The sequence below is a fragment of the Tiliqua scincoides genome, chromosome 3, assembly GCF_035046505.1.
Source record: "Tiliqua scincoides isolate rTilSci1 chromosome 3, rTilSci1.hap2, whole genome shotgun sequence".
NCBI lineage: Eukaryota > Metazoa > Chordata > Lepidosauria > Squamata > Scincidae > Tiliqua > Tiliqua scincoides.
This window is the reverse complement of record NC_089823.1, coordinates 59,161,561-59,179,217: the sequence shown is the minus strand read 5'-3', so window position 1 is coordinate 59,179,217 and position 17,657 is coordinate 59,161,561. Positions and strand designations below refer to the sequence as shown.

Genomic DNA, 17,657 nt, shown 5'->3' with positions numbered 1-17,657 from the left:
AATAAAACAAAGATTGTAAATAACTTTGCAGAATCAACCTACAATTTCTGCTACTCGTAAATGAAGATAAAAGAGAAATACATTCAGTGTTGCTAGCTTGGTGCCTGACTCAGTCTCTGTTTTTTTCTTTTCAGTTCCCCAGAACATAGGAAGGATTTCCTGAAGACTGTGCATTCAATATTACGTGACAAACACAGAAGGCAGCTACTTAAAACAGAAAGTTTGCCATCATCCCAGCAGTATGTTCCTTTTGGAGGAAAAAGATTGAGTGCTCTAAAAGGTGCAAGGCCAGCTATGAACAGGGCAGGTACTGTAGGGTTACAGATTTTCAAGATCCCAGTAACTCCACAACCACTGTAAGATATATCTGAGTTTTTTTATTTATACAGAATATGGGGGGGGGGGGAGTGTTTATATTCCCCAGTCATCTCATATATAAGGGCTCTTATATTCATCGGTTTTTGCAGTTGGAACAAACCTCCTTCAAGGTTAAAATATCCATGAGGGATTATTTTCAAAATCCACCAGATGTGTTATCAATTGGCAAGCATTTCAGATTATTCAAGCAAAGGGCTCCATGTTCAAGGTGTTCTTTTAAAACAGAAGCATATAGCTATATTTCGGTAGTAAGTTCTGAGACAAGGGAAGAATTCAGAGTTTACGAACCTCTCTTTAGTAGAGATGTTTCTGTTGCACACGCTGCCTCTTCAAAAAGCAAGACAAAACAATTACCTGCAGCAACTATCTTTGGACTGCTTTTCCCTGTAGAAATTGGGAGGAAAAGGGTATGTTTTACAGCAGGTGGTTACAGTTTCAGTCGACCTTCCGCAAAGAAAATTGGAAATCACAGGAATTCAGAAAGCAAGTTGATGAAAAAATGCACTTTCTTCCAAAAATAGTAACATAGTGCTTTATAAGATGAGTAGAAAATTAAGCTAGCCTCATGGGCATTTTGTACCTCCCTTGAAACAGGCACAGTAACACTCACAGCAAGACTTCCTGTGCAAGACTCGACACCTCAGAGACACAGTTAATGATGAGCTCTTTAGAAAGACAGTATTAGACCTCTATAGGCATTGTGAAGCCTCACTTTATGCTGACTTCTTGCTTTTTAGATATAAAAAGCTTGAAAGCTGGAACTGTGTAGGGCTCTTGCTTTCACTGGCTCCCTGTTTTAAAAATTCTTAAACCTGAACTGTTAACTTTGTGACTTCAGGGGTGTTACTGACAAGTGCTTAAAAAATTTGATTCTGTTTTTATTAACCAGTCTACAATCAGACTTGAACATAAGAACATAAGAAGAGACCTGTTGGTCAGGCCAAAGGCCCATCTAGTCCAACTTCCTATATCTCAGTGGCCCACCAGATGCCTCAGGGAACATGACAAGACAACTGCATCCTGTTGCCACTTCCTTGCACCTGGCATTCTGAGGCAGCCTATTACTAAAACCAGGAGGTTGCATGTACCCATCGTGGCTTGTAACCTGTGATGGACGTTTCCTCGAGAAATCTGTCCAATCCCCTTTTAAGGGTATCTAGGCTAGCTGCCATCACCACATCCTGTGGCAAGGATTTGACATAATCGCAAGCAAATAGTGTGTGCTACAATAGTTTTATCCAGTTGCTTACTGCTTGGAGGAGTTGTTGAGGCTGTGCAGTTGGCTTTGCTTCTCCTCTGAAAAATAATAAACATTCTTGAAGTTGTTCGTTCTTCTCTTGGTCCTGTACAGTTGACCCCCACCATCTAGAATGTTTACAGACAGCAAGGCTGGGAGGACATTTCAGACTTGCATGCCTTCCTCTCAACAACTCTCTTTACTTGTTGTAACACCCAGACTGGGAAACACTGTGTGTGTGTTTTTCAACACAGGATATTCTTTAAAACAGAATATCCCTAATATCCCAGATTCCACTGGATCAGGAGGGTATTTTATATTTGAGTAAAGATCCACTCTCAATTTTGCAATCATACATGTTCCTGGAGCTGAGCATTATCTAAACACACATGCCTGTTCTTACAGTCCACACTCTTTTGCACCCTCTCAGGCATACAGGAATTACTGTTTAATATATAATCATGATTTCTCATTCATTTCCTTGCAATATTAAAGGGATATGTCTCAAGAGCTGTTCACATGTTATGCCATACCCATGTACAGCATGTGTGTACTCAGGTACACTTTTCTATATGAATGGTTGCACTTCTATTCATTTTTACAAAGCAACAATCCAGCTACACCATGCACATATTGTACCAGCATTGAATGGAAAGAGTTACCTGGGTAATGGTACCCAGGTACAGATTAACAATTGTAACAGGATACAGATTTAACATGTGAACAGCCCTTCCATAATAAAAAAGAGTTTCAAGAGGCAAAAACATAGCAGATGTATGGCAGAGAGTCATGAATAGTTTTCCCTCTCCATGTATGTATGTTCCATTGCTTGTCAGCATATGTGTACTGATGCAGATCTTCCCTTCAAATATGATGCCATTCACACAATCCTGTCCACACTTACCTTAATAGTAGGCATGCATAGGATTGGGCTCAGAATCACATCCAGTAGACAAACAAAAAACATGTCTTTATAGTCAGTGATTCTTGGAATCTGATTTGGAATGGGCAATTGAGCACAACCCTCTTCACAAGGCAGGACTCTTCCTTGGCTGGTTTTTTCAGTCATGAAGACCCTGAAAGTCAAATGTCAATGCAATGATGTGCATTAGGGCTGTTTAACTGCCAGTTGGAGGACAGGCATCAAAACATGTCCCATTAGTCTGAGGGCACTTACAAGTATGAGAATTTTTAAAGGTCATTGATAAAAATCATAATTCCCAGATGACAAAATCTGACTTGCTTGTTTAGAAAACATTGGTGTAAATAGATCTTCTGCAACTGGTCCTCAGCTAAGTTAAGATGAAAGTATATTTGAAAGCTACATTCTGAAAAGTAAGACTTAAAAAAAATTGTAAAAGCCTCTGGGGTTTTATTTTTTTTGTGTGTGCACAGTGTCTGCCCCAAGTAAGTCTCTTGGGAGGAGGCGGCGGCGGCTGGCTCGAAACCGATTTACCATTGATTCAGATGCCGTGTTTGCCAGCAGTCCTGAGAAAGAGTCCCAGCAGGCATCGAACAACAAGGATACTGACCGCTGGGTAGAAGAACAATTTGACCTTGGTCAGTATGAGGAGCAAGAAGACGTAAAAGAAACAGACATTCTCAGTGATGATGATGATGAATACTGTGAGCCTCTGAGAAATACAATGGTTGAAAAAGAACTTCAGGAGCAGTTGCGGGCAGCCTCTGTTTCAAGCAGCCAGTCGTACCAAGGGGACAGAGCACGGTATGCAGCAGGAACACACGCTTCCAGAATGGCTCAGCTGAAGAAACAGTCTGCTCTGCCTGGAATTAATGGTGGCATGGAAGGCAACAGCGAAGAGGTCATTTGGGTACGCCGTCAAGATTTCGTACCACCAAGAAAACTGAATACTGAGCTTTAAACCCAACATATTCTTGTTAGATGGTAGGCATAGATGTGCCCCCAACCCACCCATCACACATTGTGGAGAATGATCCTTTAGAATGCACACTTGCACATACTGTTATGGCAGCTAAACTGGTTGAAACCACACGGCCTCTCTCCTCCCCCCCCTTTAAGGTACCATTTCCCGGGGAGGGGGGGGAATGCAAAACAGAATTTTGAAATGGAATGAGCTTGAGTCCTTCTCTGTACATTACTAAGGGCTTTATTTATTCTAAAACCTAATCAGGGGCTGCATATTAAAATAGAATGCATAGATATTACTAGAAAACACATTGCTGAGGGTGTTTTTTTAAAAAAAAAATATGTGCAGCAAATTAGCTTGAGTTATAGCACAAGCAGAAAATGAATTTTATATGTGACATGTCAATCATGGGTTCATCTCCTAAAACAAGGAAGCTGCCTTCTCTACAGCTGCAGTATTCTTAATCCTTTTCCTTGTAAACTTTGAAGAATCTCACCCCAGTCCAGCAAGGAGGATCCATGTGTACAAACCTGATTTGGTGTATCAGCCGTCCTTCTTGAAAGGCTTCCACAAGTAAATTGGTGTTGGGGGGGGGGGAACCTTGCATCCAGCACCCAGAGTATGCATGGAGTGGTCTTCCACTGCACATGCACTGCTGAACAGGTGTTTGACACTGTCAGCACTGAGGGGTCCAGTCACTTTTCTGGGAGGGCTCCCCCTTCTCCTCTTCCCCCAAGTCATCAGCGCTGACATCACCAAACAGCTGTTTGGCAGACTCTTGCACACAGTAATATTCAAAAGGTTACTGTCGCAAGTGAGGATCTCTAGATCCAGTGATGTTATGTATATTTTAGGAATGAGTAAGGACAAATCTGGAATTTATGTTGTGCTGAGTTATTTTTTGGTCTGTGGCTAGTCTAATTTAAATGTCAATGTTGGAAGATCTAGTTTTACATAAAAAAGATATAAAAATGCCAAACTCTTTTTTTTATTTAAGAAAGAGATCCAAATTTAACACTTGAAGAAAAGATATTTTTTTGTATTTTACCTGAAATGCAAGGGCACAAAGGGATGGGAATTTTACAGTGTTAGTTTTGTTCAAAGTCTAGGTTGTAAGGCAACCCTTTTAGAAAGGGTTGGGTATTGATTTATAGTGTCATTCTGAGCTGGAAACTCTTAGGGATAATCTTTTTCTTTTCTTTTTGTAAAAAAATTAAAATGGACAATACATGTTTGAGACTGGAATGGAGTTAAGCAATGTCAATAAATGGCTGAGAAACAAAGAAGGTTAAATTAACCCTTGCTGTAATTCTGTTGGAATTAGCAGGGTTGCATCTAGGATGAGTTTGATCCTCTATGGTAGACAAAAGCTACAATCCTATACATATTTTCCTGGAAGTTGGCCCCATTGAACATAGTGGAGCTTACTTCTGAGTAGACCTGCCTAGGATTGGGCTAAAAGTTAGGGCTCAGGAAAAACTGAACATTTTAAGGCCAAAAAACTGACCTCATTTTATTCTTATCCAATGTGAAGTAGTATATTTACATGATTTTTCCCCCCATTGCAATAGAATATGAACAGTGTTCTAAACAAGCAAACCTCTTTACAATGTTAATGCTTTTATTTAAAACATCTTTGACAGGGTACAATGTGACTAAACTCCGATGTTTGGGAGATTTCCAAATAATTTTTTAAAAGCACTTTTTTTCTTTTTAAATATTTGTATGGCTTTCCCATTTTAGTTTTGATCTGCAAAAAGGGGGGAAGATTTTTTTGTGTTCCTTTGGAGGGGATCATTTAAGTATCTATTGATGTTTGACACATCAATAGGTACACAGAAAACTTAAATTTTATAATAGCTTTAGGGATTCTATTTTATACAATCAGCTGTGGATATATGTTGAGATGTGAACAGAAAATGTAAACCAGCCACATCAGCTGTCTTGTGTCCCAGCCAGGATCGGAGCCCCCACCGCATTTGGTTCTCAGTGCACTATACTCGATGTTTGAAAGTTTTCTTCTCCAAACTTTTGCTATCTTTTATTGTTTTCTTTAAAAAGCTTTAGCAAGATTTCTACACCCTATGTATCTCACCATATTTAAACTCAAGTCAGTTGTGTACCAACTTATTAGACATGACAATGTTTTAGCTGTCTCCAGTGGAATACAATAAGCCTGTGAAATGCTGGACGTCCTGTGCTTGGAGGGTGCCATTGTTCTTGTACATAATGTCATGACCTGTTGATGTCAAAGGTTCTTATATATTTCTTTTATAAGCTGAAAGAAGGTCTATTTTTATGTTTTTAGGTATATGAATGGAAAGTTGTAAATGCCCGTCAAATAAAATAATACTAAAAATGTTGGATTAGTGTTTGTGACTACCCTGATCACTTTCAGTATCAAATACTTCATTTGCCTAAGAGAAGAACATAAGAGGCAATCGAAGTTTAGTGTGTCCGAGATGAATTAAGGTCTTGTCCTATCCAGCTTTCTTGCACTGATGCAGCTGTGCCAATGGGACATGCACGTCATTCTGTGGGGAGGGGGGGGCGCAGCAGTCACGGAGGCCTCCTCAAAGTATGGGAACATTTGTTCCCCTTAACTCGGGGCAGCATGGCGGCTTCATTGATGCTAGAAAGTTAGATAGGATTGGGCTGTAATTTTAACAGGGTAAGTTTCAGCTTGTGTTTCTCTGAATGCCATGCACTCCTCATTGGCATGGCTGCATCCGTGCCAGAAAGCTGGATAGGACTGGGCCCTTAATTCATCTCAGACACACTAAACTTGAGTTGGATTGCATTATACCTAGAAATTGTATCTCTTTGTCATGACTGGAACCTGCATTTGCACAATTGATATAAAGGTTCTTGAAGACAACCATTATTACAATTATTACATGACAATTATTACATTATTACTGCAGAAATGAACAAATGCAGGGCTGTCACCATTTTTTTGACAGAAGCTCTATATTGCTAACAGCTGCAAGAAGGCCAGAAATTAGAGTGTCTATCTGCCCACATTATTATGGAGTTGGCAAGTTTGGCAAAAGCAGTCTTTTGTGCTCACTGGAACAGAAGAGAAGCACTTGTCATTTTTCACCATTGTTAGTAATTTGGAAAAAGAGGGAAACAAAAACGTTGTGTAGTTCCATAAGAAAAAGGACAAGGGATAAAAACTGGTTGAAGAGGAAGCCTTCCTGGGAATGGAAGTGAGAGGTTACAAGGTAATTATAATCAGGTAACTTACGCATGATCCATTGCACTAATCAGTTTGTTTTTTTAACAGGCGTTTGCCTTGATTCTCAGGTGCCCTGGGTGACATTTGACAAACAACCTGAATTTTAGCAGATTCTAGATGGGTTGGGAAATGGATTATTTAATTGGTGTAAAACAAAAACCCTGTTCTGGGCTTTCCCTCTTTAGCTGAATCATGGTAAGACTTGGATCACAAGTCCAGCCATTTGGTCCTAATCCAAAGTTGCACATGTATATGCAGTAAGATGCACAAGGTTTTTTTTCTTTTCTGACAGCAGCACGCTGCCAACTTTATCACCTAACAAACATTTCCTGAAATATGAGGCAACTTCACAATTCCCTGATGCTGTGTGGCAGCTGCTGTTAGCAGAAGGAAGTGGGAAGCCCAGATGCACATGGGCTAAGACTTGCACAGCTCTAAATTAGCTCTTTGGGTTGCTTTGTCTGCTTTCAGCAGGGACTAGCCAGATGTTCCCTAGAAGTAGTTGTTTTTATATATAGAAGATATGTCAAAGATTTTATCACATGATCCACTATTGTAAAGTCCTGAGCCAATGGAATGAAAACTGCTCCATTGTTTTAAGGCCATGGAGGGGGAGGAACTTGGCTGCAGCTGCATATGCTGAGATCCTATTCCTCCCTTCCTGGCTTGGACCCACCTCCAGAGTCTCCTTGGACTTATGCCAGCCAAAGAGTTGGTATAGGCCTGAAGAGACCCAGTGAAGACCACACAGCCTATGGACAGGAAAATAAAGAAGTTTTTTACTTGCATATCTTCAGCTTTCTGCCCCCACATCATGCACCACATGCTCCATCAGTGGTGCTGCATGCTGTGGGATGGCAAGGGATAGGATTGGGCTCTTAGTCTGTTCTGGAGACTTCATGCAGTCAGTTGTCATCCAGGGATCAACATTGTTTGGCAAACCAATCTCAGTATATTAACTACTCAACACACTACTTTTTTAATATTAAAGAAATACAAAATTTTGAGTGATATAGTTGGGCTGCCATAGGAGCTAGTGCACTGTTTCCTTTGCCACAAAGCTGCTGGTTGAGGGGGAATCGGAGGATTTCTCCAAGGAGGAATTGGAGGCAGACAATGTTGAAGCACATGCACTACAACCCAGAATCTTCCTCCCTTAGGATCCAGGTGACTCCAGAGAGTGCATACAGTGAGGGCAGGAGATCTGGCTCAGTTGGTAGAGCTGCCGCCTTGTATACCTGAAGATCTGAGGCTGCCAGTTCGAAACAACCGGAAGTACCCGAGAACTGACAACATGCTGATATACTGATGAGCTGACCCTCGGTGGCAGAGAGGATTTGCCGTCAAGTGGAGCATGGGAGGCCAGAAAGAGGCCAGACCGGGAAGGAATCCAGCTGGAACGAGGAGTTCTATGAAAGACTAGAACTATTCAATTGTAAAAATCCCTACGGGGGTTTAGAAAAGCCTGCCTATGTAAACCACCTTGGATTAAAGTCTGAGGAGAAATCTGACAACCAAAGAAAGGCGGTGTATAAATAAATAAATAAATAAATAAATACAGTGACCCTGACTAATATAAATCACCCAGATCTGCTGCCTTCTTTTTATATATCAGTGAAAGAGGCAACCAGGCTATCTATCTGCATTGCCAGTCTAATGATTGTCTGATACCTTGGAAAAAAAAATGCCTGGTAGTGTCCTTCCTCCCAGCCATTGTTTGTTTCCTCTTCCTTCATTACTTGAGCTTTTAAAAAGCTGTTTTTGTGCACATGTCACAAATTCCCTCCTCTAATTTCTTTTTTGAATAGTGGTAGTGCATTTCTAATCTGACACAACACTAGCTATTTTATGCCCCAGTTTCTATGAACCCTTGCTTTACCCTAGCATAGAAGATATTGAGATGTGTTGAGGATGCATGGATCAGCTAACTGGACAACTAAAACAACATGTTTAACAGAAAACAGAAACAGTTTTAAATCTTGCATCTTCTTGATCAATGTCCCCTTTTGTTTTGTGAGCTATTCTGCTTCCCTCCCCTTTTCTTTACATGGGTCTCATTATACAAATCCATTGCTGCTTTCAGTGGGGGGGGGGGGAGTCAAAAGCCATGATGCTAGGAGGAGGAAGGTTGTTTAAGTATGTATGCATGTCCAAAAATTGTTTTAATTGGCTTCATTTCAATGTGTATAATAATCTGTGGAGGTGTGTGTGTGTGTGTAATATATTGGTGGTAAAAAAACTCACCAGGTATGATAAAAAAAAACAACCTCAAACATTGTTGCAGTAAAGAGAGTGTAAAAAGTATTATGATATAAATCTTCTGATCCTTTGGCTTTATAAAGGGTCTGCAGTTATTAGGTTTTGGACCATTAGTAACCCTTGTTTATAAAAAAGATTCCAAAATGGCAGTCTTTAACTGTAGGGGTCAGAATAGAAATGGCCCCTCAGAGGCTTGTTCTAGCTGATTGGAATGTTTGACTTTGAACAGCAGACTTGTTGAGAGGTATAAATCTAAAGCATTTTTGGGCTCATGGGATGCCTTTCACAGTTGTTTGCTTATTGTATGTATCCATATTCCAGAAGCTGATGGTTTCCCATATGGTTATTTTGTGGCCCACAAATGATTCGGTTTCTACAGAACAGCCGTATTAGTGCGCTGGTTGTATGGACCTTGAAGGAGGGAAGTCAAGCATGAAATGGGTCCTGAAAAAGCAAGACACTGTTGGAACAAAAGCTTGTGAACTAGGGAACAAGCGAGCTTGAGCTTTAGAAAACTTAGAGTAGACATTACAACATTGGAACTAAACACTGAAATGGTTGAAGCTATATTTTAAGGAGGCTTATGCCTGCAAGTATATTACTATTTAAAATAGTATTTACATACTTCTCACTAAAAAAATTTCTCAAAGTGATTTACTTAGCAAAAGGAATGTGAAGTTGGTTCCCTGTTCCAAAGAGACTCATGGTCTAAAAAGGAGTTGCCAACAAACAGCCACTGGGAAAGATGCTATGCTCTCCCCTCACTCACAAAAAGAGAACTATCATTAAGAGAGTTGATGTTTTTACTAGATGTTAATCCTGGATAGTCTTAATTGCAACAGTAGAGAGCTACCACTTTTAAAAGTACCTCTTTGTCCAGTTAGCAGGGATCATGTGTACACTTTGCCTAGTTTTCCTGAAGTAGGACATGTGATCCAGGTTCCATGCAGGCCCAACAAGGTAAGGTTGCACCAGCCAAGGGTAATAGGTGTGGGAGAGTTGGGAGGGCAGGTGGAGGGCAGAATGGGGACGTTTCAGGGTGGGTGGCGGGTGGGCTGGTGGGCAGACCAGGTCCAGGAGCGGGGTGGGACTGGCCTCCAGCACTTAGGCCAGATCCTAAGCCCCTCCTGAGCAGTCTGGCATTACATTGGGCTACTCAGATCTGCACCAGTGATTTCGCTGGCACAGATCTGAGTAGCCCCATTGAGGTGGATAGGGCAAAACTCAGGAACATGACTCCCTTTACTCCAGGATGTGCTCCTTTCACCTCCTAACCCAGTGGTTGTCACGCCCCAGCCTGAGGACCCTGGCCTCTGCCCCCTTAAGGGGCAGGGGCAGTGGGGAAGGCAGCAATGCAATCCCCAGGATCGCACCACTAAAAGGGCTGCAGGGACTGGGATGCAGTCACCCGCAGGGCTCCCCAGCCGCTTTGAAGTGAAAGTAGAGCGATCACACTTCACTTCCACAAAAGTGCTTTCATTTCCAAGTGGCTAGGGAGCCCTGCAGGCGCTTGTGCGGGGCTCCCTGCACCCCGGGAAGGCTGCTGCAGGGACTGGTGAGTTTATCCCAGTCCCTGCAGCCCCCCTGAGCAGTGCGATCCTGGGGATCACGTCGTTGCCTTCCCTCTGCCCCCGCTGCCTCCCTCCCGCCCCCGCAGAGACTTAGTGGCTCTCAAACTCTCCCAGAGAGTTTAACCACTGTCCTAACCTGTGCTGGATATGCTGCAGGCCAGGTGGCCTGTCTATTCCAGCACAGGTTAGTGGACTGCCTATCCTAGATTGCAGTCCTGTCCACACTAACCTGGGAGTAAGCCCCATTTACTACAGTGGAACTTATTTCTGAGTACACATGCATAGGTTGAGCTCTCACTGAACACAATGGGCTTCCTCCTGAATAAAATTACAGTTTTCAAACACCTCTCCTAATCAAAGATAAAATCTTAAAACAGGTAGAACAAGTTTTGTTGAGGGATAAACATGACTTCTGTAAGGGTAAATCTTGCCTCACAAACTTTTTAGAATTCTTTGAAAAGATCAAGAGGCTCATGGATGTGAGAAAATCTGTTGATATTATCCATCTGGACTTTCAGAAGGTGTTTGTCACAGTCCCTTACCAGAGGCTCTTGAGAAAACTCCACAGTCAGGGAACAAGAGCACAAGTCCTCTTATGTATTAGGAACTGGTTGAAGGCCTGAAAACCCAGTGAGTGTAAATTGGCAATTTTGCAAGGAAGAGAGGTGAAAAGCAGTGTGTCCCAAATAACTGTCTTGGGACTGGTGCTTTTCAACTTGTTCATACATGACTTGGGTTTGGGGATATGCAGTGAGGTGACCAAGTTTGCAGGTGACAGATGACACTAACAGCCCAATCCTAACCTATGCTGGAGCAGGCAGGCAGGCTGGCTGGCTGGCCTGCACTGTTTCCAGCACAGGATTGGGGCTGGCTGCGGCACAACCTGGGGCAAGGGGAATTGGTTCCCCTTCTCCCAAGTAATGTGGCAGCAGCCTGAACGGGGCTTCTCGAATCTGTGCCACCTAAAGAAGTGGCACAGATCCAAGCAGCCCAGAATTAGGCCAGGCTGCCTTGGAGGGGTGTGTGTGTTAGGATCTGGCCTAAGTTCCAGATCCTGGCTTCACCTTCCTCCCAGGCCTGGTCCATCCATGGGTCCATGCTCCCACCCCAGAATGTTCCTAGATCACCCTCCAGCACTCTCTCCAGGCCCCCAAACCAGCTGAGGCAGGCTGGCACAAACTTACCAGGTGCTGGTGCTCCAGAGACTGAATTTGGCCTCCAGAGGCCAGTGCATGGATATGCACTTTACAGCACTTTTGTGACACCTCTTGGCCACAGCAAGGGACTTGATTTCACACACTTCTCACATGGAAAGTCCCACATTCAATCCATGGCATCTGTAGGTGAAGCTAGAAAAGACTAACATCTGCAGGGTCAACCCAGCCACCGGGCCAGTTCATGGCAGTAGTGAGGGGTGCCTTGCACCTGCTTGCCACGTCTTCTGTCCACTCCACCCAGTGGCCCCTATCCCTTCTCATGTGCTTGGAGCTTACCAAGCTCATGGAAAGAGCTTACTTCCTGCTCCAAGTCTGTCTCCACTTGGAAAGTTCTGCACCCTGGATTCTCCCTTTGGAACTACTTTACAAAAAATGATGGTAAGGGTGGAGCAATAGAATGAAGATTGTAAGGTGTGTGGAGGTGCATATGCACTGATGTGGGTAGGGGGAAAATGGCAGAATTTGGGGGGTAGGTTTGGGTGCATTGGTTTGAATAGCTCTGGACCATCCAAAAGCCTCAAGGGCCAGGTTAGCCTAGTCAGTGTAGAAAATACTGAGCTAGACTGACAAATGGTTCGACTCCATATAAGGCAGTTTCTGTTCACTTATCTTCATTACTCTGCAGTCATTTCATAAAGAAAGATATCCAATGGCATGCATTGATGAGAAGAACTGGGAGCATTTATCTCTGTGGCCAGAAGATGGTGCTCCTTCCTCGGAAATAGATGTATAAAAATGCAGGAATTTCCTTTTTTCTTTGTTAAAAAGGAGTACCCTTTTTGGATTTTGATCAAAATTAAATTAAAACAGAGTCCTTTTGGATTATTTGGATGCTGGAAGATTGGAACACAGATACATAAGAGTCATTGTCTAGGTAGCTTTTGAATTTAACGTCATTCAATCAGGAAAAAAGCAATTTCGAGAGATGGATTTAGATTTGTTTATACAGGGGAAATTAAAACTTTTAATTGACTCTCTAATACCGCCTTTAGGAATTGAGGATCTTTGGCTACTAATCACAACATGATCCACAATGCTATAATACCCTTCTAAAGCAGTGGACACACTAATAAATGCAGAATCATAGCTTGGAATTTAGTCTTATTGGGTCCGGTGGGCATGATGGAAAAGGAGGGTTTAATATGAACCAGTTCAGGTCTCCTGCCAACTAATATATGAGATATTAAAAATATTTTGCAGATTCTAATGTTGATTTGATGAAGTCATGCATATATATGTCACGTTGCTCATCGTGGAAGTTTTAAACAGGTAAGGTGAAATGCAGTGGTTGAGTGAGTGCTATTGTTAAAGTAGGGCCTCCAGCAGCCAGTCTCCAGAGCCTTTAGAGTTTGCCTAGCTGGATTTATCAACATCCTAAGAATTTCTGAGGTGAAGCCCCAAGACACCACAAGACTGCCAACCCTTAAAAAACAGAAAAAAAATCTGGTACCAAGCAGAGACCAGGAGGGATGAGGTGGAGCCTCGTAGATGACTAAAAAATGACCTAAATTAACCGTTGCCACCTGTATGTCTGAGAAAAAAGTGAAAAGCTGGAAAAACTGTGCCATTTTTTTTTTTTTTGGCAAAGTGGCAACCCTTATCCTTAACCTCCCATGACACCAGTGCTCTGTGATCCCTCAGCAAACTAGGTAGAATAGGCTCTGTAAGTCAATGGTGCCCACTAAACTGCAGTACTGGTCTGATCAGTGCCAGCTGATTCCACAGCCTGAATACAGTCAGCTGACCCTACAAGGCAACTAGAATGTGTCAGCCCTTCTTGCATCTAAAAAGCTTTTCCATTGGAGCAATTCATCCTATTGTTTAGCAACTGGTTTCAAACGCAACCTACTGAGTAGCGACGCAGACGCTTCATCTTTCCTAATACGTGATTGGCCTTGACCACATCATTTTCTGCTGCCCCCCCATCCTCATCTGCCTGTGCCAGCATTCGACCACTCCCACCCACCCTCTGGCTGTGGGCTTGAAAGAACCAAGAACTTCATACAATTGCAAGGAAAAAAGGATGAAATTTCATATGAAATATTGTTATTGGCCCAATGCATTTCCACGTAATGGCTTCTTCTGGGGCACAAATAACTTTTCTTTCCTCACAAAGGTAGCAGATTGCCAGTACAGTTCTCACTCATGAGCACCCACTTTAAGGAAAATAAGGTTATTCATGCCCCAAAAGAAGGCATTATGCTCAAACACTTTGGGCCAATAACAATATTTCATTAAAAAATTCCTTATTTTTTCTGCATCTGTTTGGCTAGAGAAGAAACGAGTGAGGCACTGAACAACTATGGAACCATAATTTCACTTTTACATGTGTGCATATGGCAGTCTTGGGAGTAGACTGAAATGCTATTAGAAAAGCTCTGGTGTTTTTCCTGCTCCAGTTGAGGAGTTCTGGGTCAGCACAATCAACGCTTGGTAATTAAATCTATGCCCATATATGCATACAGCATCTATGCATAAGACTGCATATGAGCAGTTTTATTTAGGGTGGCCCAAGCAGTCTTAAAATGGCATGAAGGAGGCTTTTATGCAGATAAATTGCACTGAAAACAAGGGAAGAAAATGGAGTTTCCTCAGGTTTTGAAACATAAAATGCAACAGTTGTCACCGAGGTGGGACTCTCCACCCCCCCTTTACATCCTCTCAGAGGAATGAAGGGGTGGTGGGAAGCATGTTGCGCTTTGAAGTTGGGGGTGCTGTGCTATGAAATAAGATGCCTTTTTCTGCAAGATCCAGGGTGTATGGAAATGTAAATGCTTTCCTGTAAGTCCAGTCTGGAAAGAAGTGTGACATTATTTGAAGTAGATGAAGGAGTCAGAGATCTGCCCAGCCAGAGAAATAAAACTGCCACTTTAAGATGCAAGTTGGGAGAGTTACTGCTGGGGAGGAACTCATTAGGTAGTCTGTCATCTGATAAGTGAGGAGGCTGCAAGGACAGGGACCAGGTGCTATCAATTTGGAGGTATGCCAGGCACCCAAGAATTAGAGGCAACATGACAAAGTGACCGGTGGGCAAATCATGGCTGAGTAATTAAGGTTCTTTTGGCTTGGACCCATGAGGGTTTTAGCTATATGCAATAAGTGGGAAAAGTGAGCCTATAGAAGTGTGCTTCATACCTGATGTTGTTAGACACAATCCGAACGTTGGCCTGAGCCAGGGCAGTCGTTCCTGCTCAGTTGTTACAAACATGCCATAAGGTTTGCAACAGTCCACTAGGAGCAGTGCTGGCCAGAGCAGGTAGGCTCATGGGGAGGGGGCATTTCTGGACAGGGGTGGGTGGAATGAAGGTGGATCAGGCCTGGGTTAGGCAGAGGCCTTTTCCACTGTATCCTAATCCCATTCCTGGCCCTGCCAGCATTACATTGGGCTTTCTGAATTTGCGTCAGATCTGAGAAGCCCCATAGGGTAGGCTGGGGCTCAATGAGGGATAAGGGGGGAAATATCTTTTTACCCTGAGGAGATCTTCAGCTGCCCCCTAACCTGGGCTGGAGACAACACAGGCCGTACTGTCTGGCTGTTGCCAGCACCGGTTAGGATTGGGCTATCATAGAAGAGGTACTAACTAATATAGAAACTTTGTGTTACGTCCCTGCAAAAATTAGCCGCAGTGGTAGCTATGCCACCTACACTGAACCAGTTACTCAGTTTAGACCAGCTGCCACCATCATTTGTAGCCTGAGTGTCAGACATAATAACTCAACATCCTTGCCGCTTTCTGAAGTACCATGACAGCCCAGGATGTCACTCTGGGAAGCAGTTTGAAAACACACTAAGAAGGAAAAAAAACTTTTGTGGATTAACCTTGCTAACATTTTATTTTTCTCTGTAGTCAGCATGTAACATAACCCTGATATGTGGTAACAGTTAAAGCTTAGGAATTTATAGTCACTATTTACCAAGGACACGCGGTGCAGGTGTAGCAGGTGAGGCAGAACCACCCCATCATTCATAGTCCATGGCAAAGCACCGCAGCTGCCCTGCCTGCTTACACCTGGGGAGACTTTCCTTACACCTGAGAAAGCTGGTGTAAGGTGAGCCTCCTCAGGTGTAAGTAGGCAGGGCAGCTGCAATGCTTTTCCATGGACTACAATGGGGTGGTTCTGCCACACCCGCACCACATGTCCCTGCTATCTACACCATGTCTAAGCATTCATGTGCTCTTCCTGAATTATTCTGAGGTAAAATGCCTTGAGATTTTTTAAAAAACCCAAACCTGTAGAAAATCTCAGTAGTGCTGAGCAACAATGGACCACAATAGTTCATTTTTAACCAAAGAGGGCTTCTTGTAGTATAACTCCTAACTTACACAGAAAACTTACACAGAAAATAAATATTCCTGTCCTTGTTATGGCTAAATATTGTCCAATTTGACAGGCCACCATCCTGTCAAACAAACACTTTTAAACAATAATCTTTAAGCCTACTTCTCTCCAAAGCTGAAGTAAAAATGCCTGCTTTTTCTGACTTCACTTTTCAAATTAATAAATGAATTTCAGCTCTTTCTATAAGTAAGAGTGAGAAAGTCTGGATATATATATATATATAATACTCTGTAAATCGACTCTTTCTATTCTAGCCTCAGGGATTTTGCTTTCTTACTGGGAGATGCCTAGTGCGTTGGCACTAGGTATTGTTGAATTATCCTTGCAACTGAACCAATTAATTTTAAGACTGTTGGAATCGGCTGTTACTCAAGGGGAATGCTTATGCCTCCAGGGGGAACAGAAATGTGAGCTGGTACTTGCTTCTGAGAAATATCCTTTTAAAAAAAAGGTACGTTATGAGTTGTGTACCTTGGCAATAGTCTATTTCTCCTCTATCGCTTTCCTTAGGCCAAAAAACCCTTGTTTTGTATGCATTATTTTGCCATAACCATCAGTACTGACAGACCCTGCCAAGGCTGAAAAAGGTTTGTTAGTAATGGGAGAAAACTTGAATGAAAAAGGCAAAAATATTTAGCAATTCAACCCTCCAGCAGCTTAGGGCCAATTTGCTTGTTTTTGAGCTCAAGAATAATAGGCAGACATTTGTAAATATTGGTGCATGTCTTAAAGTTTCTCACTTGGAAAGAGCAACCTGACAATTGAGCTGGACCAGGTCCAAGTTGCCCTGTAGAGGCTGCTGGGGCTTACCCTGGGGCAAGGAGACCTCCAGCAGCTGAAAAAGCTCCCACAGGATACTGTGGTAGCTGCACCGATGTCACTGCTTCACTGTGGTGGATTTTGATAGGATTGAGTTGAAGCTTATAGATGAACTGACAAGGCTGGAAGAACTTTCTATAGAAGATCTTTGGGGGTTTGTTTAGACTTGTAAAAGTGCTTTCAAGTAGGAGGTATGCAGGCTCTTATATAGATAGTTCATTGTTTGGTAAAGCAAATGCATTATATGCAAAAAGTTCCAAGAATAATTCCTAGCATTTCTGATTAAAAGTTGGGTAGTGGAACTTTTGGTTGACTTCCAAAGGTTAGACAGCAGAGTTGAGAGTCGCCTCTGCTTAAGACCTTGAAGAGCCATTGGCCAAATACAGTGCTAGATGAGCCTGTGATCTGACTGGGTATCAAATGGCTTTGTATAAGGGGAGCAGAGCACAAATACAAAAAGGCTGTTCCATAAATTGCAGCATGGTAAATAGTGTATGTATCTATATATTTCCCAATTTCAGGTCCATTTCAAAGTGAATTTTATTTTTAATATATTAGACTTGAGGCTACCATTGCATGTGACTGCATTTGGAGAAATTTTACACATCTGTACTTTTAACAGGCTACTATGTATATGCTTTTAACAATGATAGTCAATGGGGCTTATTCTTGGGGTATGTGTGGATAGGATTGAAGCCTTTGGGA

At 42.5% G+C, this 17,657-nt stretch overlaps 1 protein-coding gene across 4 annotated transcripts in view; it reads left to right on the top strand.

Moving 5' to 3' along the window:
* Positions 1–5,835, top strand: part of TIAM1 (TIAM Rac1 associated GEF 1) — a 139,079-nt gene extending 133,244 nt beyond the window's left edge. For all 4 annotated transcript variants that reach the window (XM_066621633.1, XM_066621634.1, XM_066621635.1 and 1 more), the window contains 2 exons: positions 135–307; positions 3,011–5,835. In XM_066621633.1, the coding sequence (XP_066477730.1) occupies positions 135–307; positions 3,011–3,498 (661 nt within the window). In that variant the 3' untranslated portion in view covers positions 3,499–5,835. The remainder of the gene's footprint in view (positions 1–134; positions 308–3,010) is intronic.
* Positions 5,836–17,657: the final 11,822 nt, after the last annotated feature.